Below are 20,357 nucleotides of genomic sequence, written 5' to 3'. Positions count from 1 at the left end.
AGAGAGAGAGAGAGAGAGAGAGAGAGAGAGAGAGGAGGGGTTGTGGGGGAGAGAGAGTAGTAGGAAGGAGAGACAGAGACAGAGACATAGAGGGAGAAACAGGGAGTGAGGGAGAATGAGAGAAAACATCTTTTATGTTTGTTTTTCTTCTTTCTTTGGCTTCTTTACTTAAGAGAGGAGGGGCCTCCTAGGAAAGGATCCATGTCCTCCCTGTGTAAATCAACATGCTGGGGGCCTTTCTTTTCAATGGTTCATCAAAAGGGAAGTGGTTTGGGTTGGAATGTTTTTGTTCTCTGGAATGGTCAGTGAGGCAACAGAGTCATGTGTGAATGATCAGAGGCCCCCAGAGCCCCAGAGACATAAACTGCTACTTCTGGACACCTGTTATACATCCATCAGATGTCAAAATTTGAAAGGGACCTTAGAGATAATTGAGCAGGCAATTCAATAAATATTTATAAGAGTAATAGCTAACATGTATATGTCACTTGATATATACATGCTTATCAATTATCTCCTTTGATTCTTCCAACAATAAGTGTTTTTATTATAGAATATTCATTTTACAGAAGAGGAAAAAAGAAGTTTGGTACCTAGGGTCCTAGGATAACTAAGTGTCTAAGATAGCATTTGAACTCAAGCCTTCCTGACTTCATATCAAGTGCTCCATCCCCTGAACCACCTCTCTGCCTCATTTAATTAAGGCCCCTGATTCACAAGGGATTGTGGGAGGTGCTAGGGATACAAAGGTAAAAATGCCAGAGTGCATACTCTCAAGGAGTTTATATATTCTCTGGGGAAACACAGGGTGGAAAAATAAATGGAAATTGGCAAATATAATACAATGTGCACAGTTTGGGGGAGCAAAGAGATGTAGACAAAGTGTTCTTGTCTCATTGGGGAATGGAGAGGCCAGCTTCAAAGGTGATGTGTATCTTAGAAAAATAGTAAGTGCTATGATCAGTTCAATTTGATGACTCTCTGGACATAGGACTCAAAGTGGCCCTTGCTTAGTGACCTCTCAATTCTAAGATGGATGAATGGATTTAAGATTAAATAGCAATGTGGTACTGAGGCACAAGATACCGGAGATTTCCACAAGGGTACCAGAGGTGTTTCAGAGTATAAGTCCCTTGGGAACAAGCCTTGAAAAGGGGTTTGCCTAAAGTGATAATGAGGGATCAGGGGAATGTGGTTATTTATTTTTAACCTTAGCTTAGGAGTTATCAGTCTTTTAGGGTGTCATGTGGACCCTTTGCCCAATCTGGCAAAGCCTATGAACCTCTCCTGAAAAACATATTTTTAATGTGTAAACTAAAATACATAGGACTGCAAAAGAAACCAATTATATTGGAAGACAGTAATCAAAAAATATATTTTTCAGAAGTTCACATACTCCAGATGAAGAACCTTAGTGCTTGCTTTAGCAGTACATATACTAAAATTGGGATGGTACAGAGAAGGTTAGTGTGGCTCCTGTGCAAGGATGACATGCAAATTCCTGGAGCATTCCATATTTTTTAAAAAAGGAAAGAAATGAAAAGAAAAGGAAAGGAAAGGAAAGAAAAAAAAGAAAAGAACCTCTGGCTTAGAGATTAGTTTCTTCTTTGTTATTTTAGTCATGTCTAACTCTTTAAGACCCCATTTGGGGTTTTCTTGGCAAAGATAGTAGAGTGATTCATTCTTTCCTTCTCCAGATCACTTTACAGTTGAGGAAGCTAAGGCAAACATGGTTAAGTGACCTGCCCAGGGTCACACAGCTATTAAGCTCCTGAGGCTGGATTTGAACTCAGGAAGATGTCTTCTTGACTTCAAGCCTGGTATTCTATTCATGGCAAGAACTTTCTTCTTTCACAATGGAGAAAATTAGGCTATCCCTCCTTCTCCTCCCCGGAATATTGTTTTTTGATAGAACGAGAACATTTTCCAGGATGTCAAACTGTATTTTTCACTTATTTTTAAAGAAATTATGAGTCACATCTTAACTAACTTCCTGAGAGGGAACTAGCTAGTGTCTTATCGATACCACTTTAATCAGGCCATCAAGAGCCTAAAATAGTTTTCAGAGGGGCCTGGTGAGGTACCAGGGTACAGCTTAGGCACTGGTATGATGTTGCTTGTCACAGGCTTTATTTAAAAACAAACAAGAAAATCCAGAGAAATCAGTGAGCTCCTCACTGAGCTGGAATAAACTACTCAAGCCTGTACAACCAGCAGGGTAGAGGAATATGGAAGAAAGTTTAAGCGTTTGTTCCTGGGGCTATGGTGCTCCTTCACGTGATTAGTGTGAGTGGAGAAAAAGAGGAGATACTCGATAGGATTGCTGATTCATCATGGGGCCCAACCTAAGCTCCCTCTCAGCTTCAGGGTAATTGGAACGACAGTGGCCCCCAGTGGGTGCCAGATTAATCACAGGCTGGAATTCCTCATCTCAGGGAGAAAATTAGAGAGAATGGTTCCTTTCCATCTTAGCCAATATTTAGGCCACCCACCCACCTTTCATGGATAATATATGAGCATTCAAGGGATTGTTGGGTTAATTTGGAGTTGATCGATATCAAATCATTAACAATAAATATTAGAGACTTTGTTGAAGCAAATTCTAGGTCATTCTTTCATGGTTCTCTATTAGGATTTTTCCAAGGCCACATTGATGATTGTTGTATATTATTAAACATTTTTTTAAATCCAGAAACAAAGCCATTGATTTCAAATGTGTCTGTGTTTAATGATACCTGTTTGAAGTGGAGGACAAGCCCAGGAAGAGTGGACTTGAAGATGGTATATCTGGTAAGGAAAACAATCAGTTTTTCTTCCTCGTAGAAAGGAGGGCAAATTGGAATCAAAATTTAATTACAGGCTTAATTAAGTGTAACAATTATTAGAAGCATATTTATTAAGACCCTGTTCCTTTGGGAGCTTCCTAATCCACTTGCTGTCCAATCCCAGCACCATTTCAATCCATTTTAGTCTAATCATTGAGGCAGGGTGTCAAGTCATGTTAATCCTTCTGTGTTCTAGGCAACTCTCTGGGGCTGTAAGTTGCTGAGAAGTTGCTGATGGGTTTTCTCATAGCTCTAAACCATCTTTCTATCAATTTAACAGGTATTCACTAAATGCCCACTGGAGCTTAGGGCCTGCTGATGCAAAACCAAAATAATGCCTTTCCTCATTGGGTTTCTGTCCTACTGAAGAGGAATGCTATGCACACAGAAAAGTAGTACATGCTAAAAAGGAATGGGGCAAGGTTTTCAAAGATATCTGCCCTGGTCATGAGCTTTTTTCACATTTTTCTAAAGCCAATGAGTTCTTGATCCAGCAGAGAGGTGTACTCACCCAATAAATGTATCCGAGCTCAGCAGCTTGTCATTTACTTTAGTGGGGAGGAGGAGATTTGGTTAACCTCCTCAAATGAGCCCTCATTCTCTGCACCCCTTTGGTGTTGTCATTCAGGCATTCCAGTTATGTTTGACTCTTCATGACCCCATTTGAGTTTTTCTTGGCAAAGATACTGGAGGGGTTTGCCATTTTTTTCTCCAGCTCGTCATTCCAGATGAGGAAACTGAAGCAACCATGGTTACATCGACTTGCCCAGGGTCACACAACATGTAAGTGTCTGAGGCTGGTTTTTAATTTAGGAAGAAGAATCTTTCCAATTCTATGCCCAGCACTGGACAACTTAACTGCCCACCTCTTTACATGTACCTTGATGCATTTGATGGTGATTACAGCTCCAACTCTATGAACCTATGAAATGGAGAATAGAAAGATGACGAGACTATAGATGAAGAATTAAATCCCACTGGAGATTTGGTCTTTAGAGAATTCAATTCTAATAACTGAGGGATTCAGGAAAGGTCTCCCATTAAAATTGAATCATGTAGACATTTTCTAGCTGTGTGACCCTGGGCAAGTCACTTAACCCCCATTGCTTAGCCCTTGTCAGTCTTCTACCTTAGAATCAATATACATTATTGATTCTTAGACAGAAGGTAAGGTGTTTTTTTTTTTTTTAAGTGAGTCATGGGGCAGTTGGGTGGCTCAGTGGGTAGAGAGCCAGGCTTATAGATGGGAGGTCTTAGGTTCAAATTTGGTCTCAGACACTTCCTAGCTGTGTACCCCAGGACAAATCACTTAATCCCTATTACCTTGCCCTTACTAGACTTCTGCATTGTAACCAATACACAGTATTGATTCTAAGATGGATGGTAAGGGTTTAAAAAAATTAAAAAGTGAATCATCAAAATAGGGAATTCATATGCTAGTTTATATTCCAAATATTAATTTATTTTAACCTTATTAAAGTTAAATATTAATAACATGGTCAAATATTATTAAATTGTCAAAAATATATAATTGTGTACTTCTCTATTGATTCATTTATTTTGTGGCTGGGTCTCCCCTATCTTGGCTGGGCTGGAAATAAAGGAGTCTCTCATGGTCCATGAATCAGTCCAAAAGCCCTGACATGCTCCATTTCCAAAATCCTGCTGTTATCCCCGCTCCTTTGGCAGCTCGGTGGCTCCATGCTCCCAGGGGGCTCACCCTATCTGTGCTGGACTTCATGCAGACATTTGATTGGCTTTAGGTCTATTGTAGCTCAACACTCCTAAGCTTGAGTGATGAAACAGCCTAAGTCTTCTCCAGCTTCAGAGATTATAGGCATGGGTAACCATGCCATGCCTGTATTGCACATTTTAAAGAATGGGCAGCAACTAAAATGAAATCAGTATTACATTTGTTCCACATCTTTGCTTCAAGCCCATGCTCAATCAAAAGAAGATTTATTTACTTGCATTTTGGTATTGTCATTAATAATTACTCCCGAGATCATATGCTCCATAATCTGAAATGACAGCTGGACCTTAGAATAGCCTGCTTTTTACTTGCTGGTAACAGGTTGCAGAATAATAGCAAAGGTCTTTGCTAGGAACCATCTTTCGTTTGAAAGAAGAGGGTTAGCTACATAGAAATGGCCTTATTATTAGCCTTATAATAATAGATGATTTGTCATTAATATCAAGTTAATGGGGGGCAGCTGGGTGGCTCAGTGGATGGAGAGCCTGGGCCAGAGACAAGAAGTCCTGGTTTCAAATCTAGCCTCAGACACATCTTAGTTGTGTGACTGTGGGAGAATCACTTAACCCCCATTGCCTCAGCCCTTACCACTCTTCTGACTTGGACTCAATACACAGTCTTGATTCTAAGACAGAATGTAAGGGTTTTTTTTTTTTTTTTAAAAAAAGCAAAATTAATGGAAATTGAGTATTTTACCAATCATTGTATGGGATCTTATTTTCAGCTGGTGTCTCATTCATTTGTGACGTATTTTCTCGAGCTCAGGAGCTCGGTGTCAAATGAAGTTTGGGGAGGTGGAGAAACAGGAACCAGAGTTCAGAGAACAGAGAGAGTCAGAGGAAAACAGCTGCCATGGTCTTTTTACATTCAATATTCTGCGTGTTTGCCTTTTCTCCTGCCATAGATACACATTCAAGGACAGCAAGAAGATCAGACAGAACTTGTTCATGAGGATTTGTTGAACCTGACCACAAGCAGCCAGGAGCCTGAGGTCTGCCTGCATCTGTCTCAGGGTACCAACTATACGGTGACCATCCAGATGACCTTCCCTAAGCTGTCTGTGCCTGTTACTGTCAGCATCCAAACAGCTGGTAGGTGATGGCAAAGTCTTGTTTAGTGGATGACCCTTGAGTGGAAGACTAGTCCCTTCTAGGAAATGGGGCTCATGCTGGGAAGCTTACCCCATAGCATGGTGTCTGGGAATGGGCTAGGGCTTCTTGACTCACCAGACACTAGACAACTCAGCTGCAGAGCACACTGGGAAGGAGACCACTTTGGGATGTAGGAAGGTAGCAACTAAAGGATGAGAAATGAAGATGGAACTGAGATTCAGGTGAAATAAAGAAACCTCATGTCAGATAATCAACACATGCCTTTTGGGAGCTCATTAGCCATGCAGAAGATTATTATCGTTCTTTTGATCCCATTTGGGGTTTTCTTAGAAAACTTACTTAGAGTAGAGTCTAGCACACAGTAGGTACTTAATAAATGTTTATTGGCTGACTGATTGATTGAGATAATGTACTTTTGTTTTATTAAGGGAGGCTAGGTCTGGAAATGGGACAGAGTGAGCTCCCATCTGCCTCATATTCTTCCTGGCTGTGAGATCCTGGACAGCCCAGTAGATAGGGTGCTGGTCCTAAAGGCAGGAAGATTCATTTTTCCTGAGTTAAAAATTGTCTCAGACGCTGACTAGCTGTGTGCCCCCTGGCAACTCACTTAAGCCTTTTTTGCCTCAGTTTCCTCATCTATAAAATGAGCTGGAGAAGGAAATGACAAACCACTCCAGTATCTTTGCCAAGAAAAACCCAAATGAAGTCACGAAGAACTAAGTTAGACACAACTGAACAATATTAACCATTGTGATTCAACTATTGAGAGAGAAAGAAACTGGACTTAATGGATTCTTTTGCTTTGGAGTCAAGAGGATCTGAGTTTAAATTCTACTTCTCACAAATATTCCCTTCATAAGTCTGGACAAGATAACTCCTAAAGACTAAGAGTTATCAGCAAGGTTCTGATCTGAATTCGTGAGATTAGTGTGTAAGTGTGTGTGTGTGGGGCAGCTAGCTGGCACAGTTCATCTTTGTAAGTTCAAATCTGACCTCAGACATTTACTAGTGTGTGACTTTGGGTAAATCACTTTACCCTGTTTGCCTCAGTTTCCTCATCTGTAAAATGATCTGGAGAAGGAAATAGCAAAGCATCCCAGTATTTTTTGCCAAGAAAATCCCAAATAGGGTCATGAGGAGTGGTACTTGACTGAAAAACAACTGAACAACAACAAGTATTGGGTGGAATATACTTTTCCAGACAAGAATTGAACCCTACCCTAATCCCCATCCCTGCTGCTCAATTAACTAAAAAAAAAATCTAAACTACCAGGATGCCACCTTTGTCTAATTTCAATTACAAACCCAACTACTACTCTGGGTTGATCTAACAGATGTTCAATGTTCTTATCAAATTATTTTTTGGTTAATTAATATAGATGAGTGCTCCTTCCAAATTATATTGAATCTAGATTGACCAGTCTTGACTTTAGGCCCTCTCTCTCATGCATACAACATAGAAAATGTTCATTTCTTTTACATTTCTTTGTAATAAAGCCATAACTTTTTCTTAGCCATAGTCAGGTTCTTCCATGCAGCCCACAAATTACGGCTACATTCTAACTAAATTGGCATGTGAAAGGGACAAATACATATTTTTTCTCTTTATGTTTTCTTTTAGAAATATATTTTCTTCCCAAACTCATGCAAAACTTACCCTTTGTGGCAAATATAATAAAACTAAGCAAAAAAAATCCCTGATTTTGTTATATAGTAATTTGTTGATGAGGGAGCTTGGTGGCTTAGTGGATAGAGCTGTGGCCTTAGAAGTCAGGAAGACTTGAGTTCAAATCAGACATCAGATACTTCATAGCTGTGTGACCTTGGTCAAGTCACTTAGCCCTATTTATCTTGGTTTCCTTGTGTGTAAAATAAGCTAAAGATGGAAATGGCAAACTTCTCCAGTATTTTTGCCAAGAAGACTCCAAAATGGGGGTCACGATGAGTTGGACATGACTAAGTCATCAAAAACAACACAATTATTTGATTTGGGTACTCAGATGAATCTATTCCAATGATTCCAATTAGAACTTGTTTTGCCTGTCCATCTGGGTGACTGTTGGCCATGTGTTCCTATAAATTCACCATAGATTTTCCACTCAACTTACTGAAGACCATTCAGATATTTTTCCTGGCATCACGAGGATACGAGTGGGGCACCTTGGTCTTCTGTTATTCTACTCATTTTAATGCATGCATATCCTTGATGATATCATTAACTCTAGTTCCTCTTTGAAATTCCTTATTTGTTATATGTTGCTGCTTGCTCATTCTCACCATGAATTCTGCATACATTGACGTCAAGTTGATACTTTTTGGAGGGGAAGTATATATTTTGAATTATATTTAATTCAATTCATCAAACATTTCTTGTACATTTACTGTGTGCCAAATCCTGAACTAGGATATTATACAAAGATAGGAATGAATATTCCCTGCTCTCAAAGAGCTTACATCCTATTATTTAATATATTGGACCCAGCTTGTTTGGACTCTCAAGAGCTGATGGTTAAATTTTCGTTGTGAGCATTCATACCTTGGAAATTGGCCAAAGATGCAAATCAGGGCCTGATTTATTATTTGTTGATTAGTTATACCAGTAATCTCAAACTCATATTAAAACAGGGACCACTAAACTTTTCATAAAGATTTCTACGGGCTACATATTGACTAAGAAAATTACACATTAATATTTTCCATGTCTTATTATATCTTTATTTTTAAAAAACATTTCCCATTTACATTCTGAAATGGTTCAGTTTCCCTTGGGATTATTGCAGGTAGCATGTTTGACACCTTTGGTCTAGGCTTAAGAAAGCAATGGAGAAAATGTTAATAATGTAGATTAAACTTACAAGTGTATCGTATATTTTTTTTAAATGGAGAGCTGGTTATTAAAAATATACCAGCACATTCTTGGGGGGAAACATAATGAAATTCTGCTGAATTGAATATATTACAATGTTGTTTCATTGTTTAGTCCTGTCCAACTCTTCATGATCCCATTTGAGGTTTTCTTGGCAAAGATACTAGAGTGGTTTGCCATTTCCTTCTCCAGCTCATTTTATAGATGAGGAAACTGAGACAAACAGGATTAAGTTTCTTGCCCAGAATCACATAGCTAGAAAGTGTGTGAGGCCAGATTTGAACTCAGGAAGATGAATCTTCATGACTTCAGGCCACCATAACAACATATATATGGACTCTTTTCCCCTTTGAAGAATTTGGCTGTAATGAGAAAATCACTGGATTTGGAACACAAAGACCTGGGGTTCTAGTTCATTTTCTATCATTAAGACTTATGGGCTTGGCAAGTTCTTTACTTTCTTTGTGATTCATTTTTCAAACTAAGGGGTTGAACTAGAATCAACCCCTTAGTTTGAAAAATGAGTTTCAGTGATTCCCAAAGTGGGCGCCACCGCCCCCTGGTGGGTGCTGCAGTGATCCAGTGAGGCGCGGTGATGGCCACATGTGAATTTATCGTTCCTATTAATTGCTATTAAAATTAAAAAAATTAATTTCCAGGGGGCTAAATAATATTTTTTCTGGAAAGGGGGTGGTAGGCCAAAAAAGTTTGGGAACCACTGAACTAGATGATCCACAGTCTCTTCTCTCTCTGAACATCTACAGTTTTATTACTCCTGAAGGACCTTCTGTGCCTAGTATAGTTTCCATTTGATCAATCAACAGAAAGCCATTAAACGTCTCCTGTGCACCAGGCACATATATTATAGATGCTCCAGTGTAACCAGGTTTCTCTGATAACTAGCCTGTTCATCAGCTTGGTGTGTTGAGTAGTCTGTGAAAGAATTGTGTTGTTGTGGAGATCCTGTGTGTGGTCCAGGGGAAAAGGCACTGGATCAGGGGCCAGAGGCCTTGTGTCCAAATCCTGTTCTTATTGTTGTTCAGTCCCGTTTGACTCTTCATGACTCCATGGACTATAGTTATCCGTAGGGTTTTCTTGGCAAGGACACTAGGGTGGTTTGCCACTTTCTTCTCCTATGGATCCTTTTGTCAGACAATCAGAGATGAAGTGTCTTGCCCAGGGTCACACAGCTAGGCAGCATCTGAGGTTGCATTTGAACTCAGGTCTTGCTGACTTCAGACCCAGTACTCTATCCACTGAGCCACCTAGCTGCCCCTATGACCGAATCCTGGCTCTAACACTAATTACTTAAGTGATGTTGGCCATTTCACTTTTCCAAACCTCAACTTGGGGTTGGACTAGATTGTCCTGAAATCCTTTCTAGCTTTAAATCTGTGATCTTAGAGTTAGTCTTTCCTCCTGTTCCTTGACAATATTCCTTAGATTGCCATAATTTTTCTGCATCCAAAAAAGGGTGAGATCTTTTGAATCATAAAATACAAATCTGGAATAATGCTATGAGAAAAGTAATACTTTATTAAATTTGTAAAATTTAATATTAATTTTCCACAGATTAGTTGCTAACTGGTTAAAGCTTTCCCTTTGAGCAGTGGGATCAAACTCAAATTAAAAGGGGATGGTAGTGGCACTAAGCTGTACGAGTGGATCCCTGCAGTACTGCAGAAAGTACAGGTTTATATATTTCTTTTTTTTTTTATGAACATATCAACACATTAAAATCAAATAGGAACTCCATTTCATTTTGGCTTGGGACACCCTTGGGGAGTGTCGTGGGTTGCATTAGGCCACTAACTATGTTTGACACCTCTGCCTGAGAGTAATTTTTTGGGGAGGAAGAGTAGCAAAAAAAAAAAAACCCAACCCCCAAATACCACAACATTTTTTTTCTGTTGCATCTTTTAAACAATATGTCAAATCAGAGTGGGTAAATGGACTTTTAATCCCAGAAAACACCATTCCTTATGGGCAGATTCATTCAGTGGTTATGTAGAATTCTATAGGAGTACAGAGCCATCTTCAAAGGCTTAGTAGTAGAATTTAGTCCTTGAATTTAGTCTTTCAGGGATCCTTCCTCCTCTCTCCCTTCCTTCTCTCTATTTCATAGGATCAGAGGTTTAGAGTTGAAATCACCTACAAACATATTTAAATACAGGTAAGGAGGTGGGGTTCAACTGAGGCAATCAATCAGATCTCCTGTACTCTACTTAAAGGAAATGAAAGCTTCTGTGACCTGATACATTTACCAGGTGAGAGCACATCTCTATTGAGCCAATCCCTCATAATCTTTAGATTAAATGTGGAAAAAGTCCTGGGCTAATTTAGATATCCTTGAAAGTTACTGAATAAACTGGAGTGACGTTACACAGATAGAATGTATGAATTGGTTGAGAAAACGTGGCCCTTCCCTTTGGATTATGTGTAAAATAATGAGCCTGTTCAGAACCCAGGCATTTAATCATCTATCTGCTGAGTGTAAGAGAAACCATCATGCCCTTGACAAGGAATTCCTGGGGGATGGGGAGGAAGAGAGTATTTTGGCTATTGCTTTGTCCTTGGTCTCCTCTTTTGATCAGAGAAGAACCCTGTGAAATTTGGAGGATTGGAATGATTGGAGCTCTTTATTTATTTTTTAGCACTGTCCTTGAGACGACAATTTTTGGCAGCAGCATCTGTACTGGGAGGTGGGAACAGACCGGATGGGATAAGAAAAAACAGATTCAAGGCTCTATGATGAGCCTAAAAGAAACTCTACATTATATTTAAGGGAACTTTGTAAGTCCCTTACAAAGGGGGAGAAAGGACTTGGAGCAACCTGCAGCAGGTTACTTCTTTACTACCTGTGCTCTCTAAACACTCTCTTCTAGACCTTGAATAAACTAGGGAGGCATTATGTCATAGACTTTTGGAGGCATGTTTTGTTTCAACTACTATCACCTGAGTAAATAGCTTTGTTTTGTAAAAGCTAGTTCTTTCTGGCTGATAAAATTGTTCTCAACTGGTATTTATGGGGGAAAGGCACACTAATGGAGTCTCATGAGCTTTACTACAAGAAACCATCTCCAGTTCTTTAGGAATACCTCAGAAAAAATTAGGATCATAGGTTTAGAGCTTGAAAAGCCCCAAAAGGCATCTAGACCAATCCCTTTATTTTACAGAGAAGTTAACTGAGGTCTAGAGAAGTAAACTTGTCTCAAGTCTCACAGAAAAAAAGTAGGCAAGACAGGATTTTTAAAAACCAGACTCTATCAGTCTAGATCCAGCATTCTTTCCATTGCAATATGCGTAACGAAATTAACTCATTTGTTTCTATGTCTCCTTCAGAATTTTCTTTTCCTTATGTGATTTGTTTAGGGGGAATTTGTCATTGTTATTATTGTTGTTTCTATGGTTGCAAGTCAGTGTGTATATGATTAGGGCAGCTAAGTGGCATAGCAGATAGAATACGAGGCTTGAAGTCAGGAAGGCTCATCTTCCTGAATTCAAATCTGGCCCCAGACACTTACTAGCTATGTGCCCCTGGGCAAGTCACTTAACTTTGTTTGCCTCAGTTTCCTTATATGTCAAATGAGCTGGAGAAGGAAACCGGAAACTACTCCAGTATCTCTGCCAAGAAAACCCCAAATGAGATTGTAACTGAGACAACTGAACAGCAACAAAATATAGTTATTGGTTTTATTCTTTTCACGCTGTATTACTTCATATAATTTTTTTAGCATTATTCTTTTACCACTCCACCTCCCGCCCAGGATTCTAGGCTCATATGGACTGCTCTTTATCCCAGGAGCTTGACCCCAAATGGTTAGATTCCTTCTTTTTGGCCTGCTGCCCTGATCTGGATTAATCCAGCAAAGTCTTCAAGATAAAACTTAGATTTAGACATGTCTAGGGTGTCTCAAATGTGAGTGGCAGTATTCCCTAATCCTGCACAGGTACTGAATATACAAAATTGTTATAGGCTATGGGACAGCCTTTATTTCATCCGTAAGAAAACATATAAAACTCCAAGTATTCACAAGAGCCCATGAACAAATACTGAAGCATAAAACATTCATATGACTCATCAGCTCCTCTCCCCGTAAAAGATCTGAATTTGAGGTTGTTATCAGGGTGACCCTTTATTATTTTTTACCAGCAGAATTGCCAGTAACATCCTGAAGTTAGGGGAGTTTCCTCACACTGAAAGTTATGCATGCTTTGTAGTTTAATGAACAAGCAGATTCCCTTTTCATTGGACCTGCACTGTCGAAGTAACTTGCTAGCCTTATACTCTAAGGAGGATGCCATACAGGAACCATGTGGCCTGCCTTATTCCTTATTCAAGGAACAGGGTGGATGAAGAAATTTTCTCTCCCCAGTATATTATTTGGGTTCGATGTTCAAATCCTCAAACCAAAGAACTCTAGAAGTTGGAGTTATCCATGAGTTAACTATCAAAGTTGGCACTTCCTAGGCAATCTTCTCTTCATTCTTCAGTCTATATTCAGCCTGATTCATAATTCCTAGTGGATTCATCTTCCCACCCCACCATCCCTCTAATTTAGGAGGTCGAAGTTTGGGAATAGTATCTTTGAACTTCCCTTTCAAACTGCATGCACCCGAATGTCTCCCATTGCTATAGTCTTCAGCTATAAATTACTATCGCTGATTTTGGTGGGGCGAAGATGGGCAAAAGGGAAGGAGTTTCCACTTTCTTGCTTCACTTTGGAAGGAAGCATCAGAGAATATTTGGAGTGGGTACTAAATACCCAAGCTTCGGAGAGTTGGGCCTGCTTGCATTTATAAACAATGAGAAGAGAGGGCTACTCTTCAGTCAGCCATGCACTGTGACCTAGAAATTGCTTTCAAAATAATCATCCTTACCTTGAAATTTCATCATTTTCATTGGTAATTTTTTTCAAAATTTTCAAGGCTAACAATGGCCCATACTTTATAATTTTTCTAGGTTGTTGGGAAAGTCCTTCAATTTCATGAGGAACTCTCGTGAGTCACCCTCCTCATATTCATATTTCTTATGGTATAATGATATTTCATTAGTATCATGTACCATAATTTACTCAGCCATTTCCCAATCATTATAAATTTGGATTACTTCCAGGTTTTTATTATCATGAACAAAGCTCTAGGAATATTTTAGTATAAAAGAAAGCTTCTCTACCTTTTCCCTTCCTACAGTATTCTTTAAGTTGGGTAGAAATAGAGTTTAACCAGTTGGGAGATAGAAAAAAAAAAGGATTTGTTCTCAAAATCTACCAGAATACCATGCTACTTTGGTATTTTTCCATTGTTGGAGTACAGGGTAGTGATGTCTGTTTTGGAAGTTAGTTGGCATACTAGGTTTTAGATTGTCTTGTTCTTCTGAGAGTTTGGAGGAAGCTATGAGCAGAGAGAAGAGATTTACAAATGTATATTTTAGGAAGGTCAGTGATAACAGTGTTTCAGAAGCCACTGATTTGGAGAAGTTGGGGCTGTGGAGGCTGGTAGTAGCATAGCATTATGAGACAGGAAAGGAAAGGATAGAGAAGTTATAAAGAATTAAGGTTGTGGGTGTAGCTAGGTAGTACAGAGTACTGTCAGGCCTGCAGTTGGGGGGACCTGGGTTTGAATCTGGTCCTGGAGACTTCTGATCTATTTGATTCTGGGCAAGTCATTTAACCCCAATTGCCTAGCCCTTGCCACTCTTCTGTCTTAGGACTGATACTAAGGGTTTAAAGAAAAAGAATTAAGATTGTGGATGGGAACAACCAGAAGAGTAAAAATTTTGAAAACAGGAAGGATATAATAAAAGACTAACTATAAAAGTAATGTAGATAGTCAACATAAAAAAATAAAGGATGGAAGAAAAATCTCTAGAAAGAAGAAGAAAGAATAAAGGAACAAAAAAAGTTAGAGAAGGCTTTGGATAGATGTAAAAGAATTCAGGCACTTTTCCTTGGCTAGAGTAGATTTTAATTTTGTTTAGAGCATTTTGGGCAATGTCTCAGTTTTGAAGGTGAAAAGAGTGTATTGTTTGAAATGAATGAGTTTTACCAGGACAGAGAAGAGTGATCCTTGAGTACAGGTTCTAAAGTATTTTATTTATCATTTTTGAAACCACTGTTTAAAATGTTAAAGTTGTAAGGTCAGAGGATAAAGCAGACTTTCTGCTATTTGTTAGTTTCAAAAATTATCCTTTTATTTTTCTTTGTGATGAGTGCTTTTCAACTAAACAACTGTCTTGCACCACATGCTAGTGACATTTAAAATTCTGTAGACAAGTCTGTTTCTAGATTGACTTATTGTTATCTTTATTCTCTCTCTCTCTCTTTCTCTATCTCTCTCTTTCTCTCTTCTTATCAGAATAAAGACAGGAGGGAACAGAATGGAGTGATCAAAGTCCTATCTTGACTTTTATAAACACACATGGTGTTGGGTAAAATATTGGTTTTTGTCTGTGGCTGAAATCTAAAGTGTTTTTTTTTTCCCTAGAGAAGAAAATGTGATCTTCTTTTGTTATAAAATTTCCTTCAGTGTTAGCATTAGCTGTATGACTGCTGGGCTCTGCAAAGCTTTTCTTTATGGCAGCCTTGCTCTGATTCATCACTCAGGCACCATGTTCTGCCTACTCAAAGAAAAGAAAATGGAGCATTCAAAGGGAGGACGAGACTAGTAGGAGGCATAAAATGACTTTTTCCATGCTGTGTCTGAAACCAGGTCTGCCTTCATCTTGATTTACTTCCTTAGTGCATAGCCGAATGGCTCCTGAGTCATTCTCTGCCTGGGGAGAGAGTCTTTATTTGTCCCTTTCAGAATAATAATTAATATTGTGCCTGAAGGCTTGTGAATCACTTTACATACATTTTCAATTGACCTTCACAACAACCCTGAGAGACAGGTGTTGTAACTGTTATTTTCTTTATTTTATAGATTACAAAACTGAGGCTGAAAAGTTAAGTGACTTGCCTAGAGTAACACACCTAGGATGAATTCATTATTTTTACCCCCAAATCCTCCCCTCTTCCCACCTTCTCTATTACTGTAGAGGATGACACCGTCTAGTCTCTCAGGCTCAAAACCTAGAAGTCATCCTGGATTCCTCACTATCTCTCACTATCTCATATCCAAGCTGTTGCCAAGGCTTGTCAGTTTCTTTTGACAGCATCTCTTGCTTCTTTGCAGCATCTCTTGAATATGCCTCCTTCTGTCCTCTGATCCTGCCACCATTCACCTGGACAGTTGCTGGTGGCTCTGCCAGCCTCTACTCACTCCATTCCATCCTCCATTCAGCTACTAATGTGCTTTTTCTAAAGCACAAGTATGATCATGCCACTTGATAAATTCCAGGGACTTCCAGTTGCCTCCAGGATCAAATACAAAATGCTCTGTTTGGCATTCAAAGCCCTTCTTCATCTATTCCCCTTCCTACTTTTCCATTCTTCTTACAGCTTACTCTCTGACATATACTCTTCAGTCCAAGTGACACTGGTTTCCCGGCTGTTCCAAAAGCAAGACACTCCATCTCCCAGCTCTGGGCATTCTCCCTGGTTGTCCTTCATGTCTGAAACATGTCTCCTTGGCTTCATTTAAGCTCCAACTAAAATCCAACCTGAAGGAAGTCTTCCCCACTCCTTTTAATTCCAGTGCCTTCCCTCTGTTAACTATTCTTTATTTATCCCTGAATGTAACTTGCTTTGAATATATTTATTTGCATGTTGTGTCTCCCCCTTTAGATTGTAAGCTCTTTGAGGTCAAGGACTGTCTTTTGCTCTTTTTGTATTCCCAGTGCTTAGCACAGTGCCTGACACATAGTGGCTGCTAATAAATGTTTATTGATAAGTGTCAGGTAGGATTTATACCCAGATCTTCTTGACTCCAAATGCAGTATTCTGTCTGCTGCCTCACCCAGCTACCTGGCATGATTTCCATCATTCCCCAGAGTTGAAACTATTCTACTCTGAGGGTTCTAGTAAATGCACTTTATTAATCTCTTGTTTTCCTCATGGTTGTAATGCAGATGATTTTTTCCTTCCTATATACCATTCCACCCAGAATTTAATTAAGTAAGAGGAAAGCTCTAGAGCTTTCCTCTTACTTAATTGAATTCCCAAATTGGGCGCTACCACCCCCTGGTGGGTGCTGCAGCGATCCAGGAGGGCAGTAATGGCCACACTTTCTTTGTATTACATTCTATTCTGAGTTCAATAAATAGTTTCATAATTTCCAGGGAGTGCTAAGTAATATTTTTTCTGGAAAGGGGGTGGTAGGCCAAAAAAGTTTGTGAACCACTGCTCTAGCTTGCAGGGGCCAACAGGTTATCATGATTAAGGGTCACCATCAGGGTCTAGGAGTAAAACTCTCTGGGGGAATTGAGGGATGTCTCCACTTTAATACATGAGAAATCAAACCAGAGGCAATACCAAGTCAAGCCCAAGTTACTGGGAATGATAATTCAATGGAAGCAGAGAAAAGAAAACAGTGTGTGGCAGCAATATAAATTTGAGGGAGATATTCATCAAAGCAGGGAGGACACATTGTGGAAGGCAGTGGTAGGTGTTAGACAAATGGTATTTTGTTTTATTGAACTTCCCTGTCGAAAGAGGCAGTGCTTCTGTGTCTCCTTCTTGTACCACTGCCCTAGAGTGATCATGAGTCTGAAGAGTAGTTAGCCCTGATAATTTGTTAAAAAATGATATTTCCTTTATGTTCTCTTTTCACTCTACAGATGATGATGGGTCCTTCAATGTCTCAGTATTTAATGAAACCTGTTTGAAATGGAAGAGGCGTTCTAGAGATGCTATAGAAGAGCAAATGTACCAGGTGAGATGGTCTTCTTTTGAACTAACTGGAAAATAAGCCATTTATCCATCTTTCCATTCGTTTATCTATCCACTTAACAAATATTTACTAGGTGCCCACCATGGGTCATGATGAAGGAGATACAAGAGTAAATAAGATACAATTCCTGTCCTTAAGGAGAAAATCTTAGAACTGAGGGTCTCAAGATATTTTGTAAATATTAATTGTATATACCTATTAATAGCTAATAATGGCTTCAGAGGTCAGAGACAGTGTGGCATCATGGATAGACTGGATTAAAAAAAGATCTAGATTGAAATCCTGTCTCTGACTATGTGACTCTGGGCAATTGACTTAATATTTTTTTGTGTTTCTGGCAATTCCCTAGAACTTATTTACTAAAACTTAGTGACTAAGTGAGGGAGTTTCCTATTCCCTTGGAGGAAGGAGTTCCCCACAAAAGAAATTAGATTCTTCCTGTATTTCAGTAACTGAGCCCATGTTCCTTATTTTGAGTTCTGTGAATATTAATGTGAATATTAATGAATAGCCCATTTTCCTGTAAAATAGTCATCTGATCTTGGAATTTAAATAACTTCTTGAAGGACTACATGCCCACATAAAAGTGTGTTTAAAAAAATCAGAAATCTCATATAGAGAAATGAGGAGAGGCAAATAGGGAAGCACTTCATTAAAAAAAAAGTCCCTTATGTTTTTGCTTACAGAAGGAACAGGCAAGATATAGATGGTGCCAAAGAGTGTAAATTTAGAGTTTTGGGGGGATAGTGAAAACCATCCTCATCAATCTCCATTGACTTAATGCCCCACCTTTAGCCCCAGCTGAGCTATGGTGAGAGAGAAGAAGCTCATTCCACCCTTCCTATCCTTTATTAAACAATTTTATTTTAACTCTTACCTTCTGTTTTAGAATCAATACTGTGTATTGGTTCCACAGTAGAAGAGGGGTAAAGGCTAGGTAATGGGGTTTAAATGACTTGCCCAGGGTCATACAGCTAGGAAGTAGCTAAGGTTAGATACGAACCCAAGACCTTCCATGTCTAGTTTAACCCTCAAACCATTGAGCCACCTCATTGTCCCTTCCCCTTCCTGTTCTTTTTTGATCTCTTGAACTCAATCAACCATCCATTCAACAAGCATTTATTTAGCACCTACAAAGTCCTTCCTCAGCACTTGGCTAGTTTGTAGAGATAAAAATACGAAGAATTAAATAATCCCTTTTCTAAGTGGTTACCTCTGAAGAGGAAAGGCAAATAATATATGACACATAGAAGTGTCTGTATACACACATATACATAATAAATATAATATAACAAATAACATATATATATATACATAGAATAAATATAAAGAAAATGAATACAAATAAATGCAAGAGAGGAAATAAGGATATTTGCAGTGAGAGGATTAGTAAGGGCTTCATGTAGAAAATGGTACTTGATGTGTGTTTTGAAGGAAAAGAAGGATCCTCTCAGTCTGAAGAGAGGAGGGAGTACCTTATAGCTATGGGGAACATCCAGTTCAAAAGTATGGAGATGGTAGAGGGCTGAATAGGCCAGTTTCATTGGCCTCTCTGTTGGGTAGGGAGAAGAGTGGAAAGTGACATCTGATGAAGCTGGAAAGATAGGTTTGTAAAGTCCTTAAAACTAGACAAAGAAGTTTTTATTTTATCCTAGAGGCAATAGGGAGCCTTAGAGTTTATTGAGTAGGGTAGTTGCATGATTAGATGTATGCTTAAGGAAAATTACTCTAGAAGAAGTATGTTGGATGTAACATACTGAGGAGAGATCTGAGGCAGGCAGATCATTCAAGAGGAGGCTGTTGCAATAGTCTAGATGAGAGATAATAAGCACTTGAATTAAGATGGTGGTTCTGTGATTAGAAAATAAAGGGATAAAGGAGAGAGAAGAGAAGGCAGAAAAACAGTATATGGCAACTGACTGGATATATGGGATGAGGAAGGAGGAATTGAGATTAATGTTGAGGTTATACACTTGGAAGAAAGATGGTGCCTTTGGCAGAAAAAGGGAAGAAGTATGGGTTTTAGATAAAAAGAGAATGAATTATGTTATACTCATATTGAATTTGAAATGTCTCTGGGACATCCATTTGAAATGTTCCATTGGTGATAGAACTGAAACTCAGGAGAGAAACTTGTTCTAAATATGTAGATCTGGGAGTCAATTATCAACTGATAATGGAACCCATAGTAGCTACTGAGGTAACTGAGAGTACGCTGAGAGAAAGTAAGAAGCCCCAGCTGTTATGGGGCATTGTAGGCATGATGATCTAGTAAAAGTTATTGAAAAGGAGTGAACATACAGGTAGGTAGATAAGAACCAGGATAGGGCAGTACTACCAAAAACCAGACAGAAGACAAAAACCAGGAAAAGATGATCAAAAACTATAAAAGGCAGCAGAAATTAAGAATTTAAGGAAAAAAGGGGACAGCTAGGCAACAGAGTAGATTGAGAGCCAGATCTGTATTTGGGAGGACTTAGAGTCAAATCTGGCCCCAGACATTTCTTAAGCTGTGTGACCCTGGGCAAGTCACTTAACTCCAATTGCTTAGCCATTATAACTCTTCTGCCTTGGAACAGATATTTAGTATCAATTCTAAGACAGAATGTAAGGGTTTCAAAAAAAGAAAGAAAAGAAAAAAGATGACTGGGAACTTTAGAGAGAGTAGTTTCATTTGAGTGATAAAGTCAAAAGCCAGATAACAAAGAGTTGAGGAATGACTGGGAGGAGTTAAGGCAACATATGTATACAACTTTTCTAGGATTTTGGTTTGGAAAAAGGGAGAATAGGTATTAAGGCAAAAATCTGAGGTAATAGCTGAGTCTAATGAAGTACTTTTAAAAAAAATTTTTTTTTATTTTAAACCCTTAACTTCTGTGTATTGACTTATAGGTGGAAGAGTGGTAAGGGTAGGCAATGGGGGTCAAGTGACTTGCCCAGGGTCACACAGCTGGGAAGTGTCTGAGGCC

At 39.0% G+C, this 20,357-nt stretch overlaps 1 protein-coding gene and 1 non-coding gene across 2 annotated transcripts in view; both read left to right on the top strand.

Annotated features, from left to right (window-relative positions):
• The window catches only part of SUSD1 (sushi domain containing 1), a 312,394-nt gene that overhangs the window by 157,452 nt on the left and 134,585 nt on the right, over window positions 1-20,357 (top strand). The window contains exons 6-8 of the mRNA XM_044679157.1: window positions 2,693-2,790; window positions 5,483-5,669; window positions 17,276-17,370. Of these exons, the coding sequence (XP_044535092.1) occupies window positions 2,693-2,790; window positions 5,483-5,669; window positions 17,276-17,370 (380 nt within the window). The remainder of the gene's footprint in view (window positions 1-2,692; window positions 2,791-5,482; window positions 5,670-17,275; window positions 17,371-20,357) is intronic.
• LOC123232700 lies at window positions 1,415-1,521 on the top strand. Its single transcript, XR_006505224.1, has one exon. It is a non-coding gene; the product is annotated as a U6 spliceosomal RNA (small nuclear RNA).

Source organism: Gracilinanus agilis, chromosome 1 (assembly GCF_016433145.1).
Source record: "Gracilinanus agilis isolate LMUSP501 chromosome 1, AgileGrace, whole genome shotgun sequence".
Classification (NCBI taxonomy): domain Eukaryota; kingdom Metazoa; phylum Chordata; class Mammalia; order Didelphimorphia; family Didelphidae; genus Gracilinanus; species Gracilinanus agilis.
This window is presented reverse-complemented; position numbering and strand designations above follow the sequence as displayed.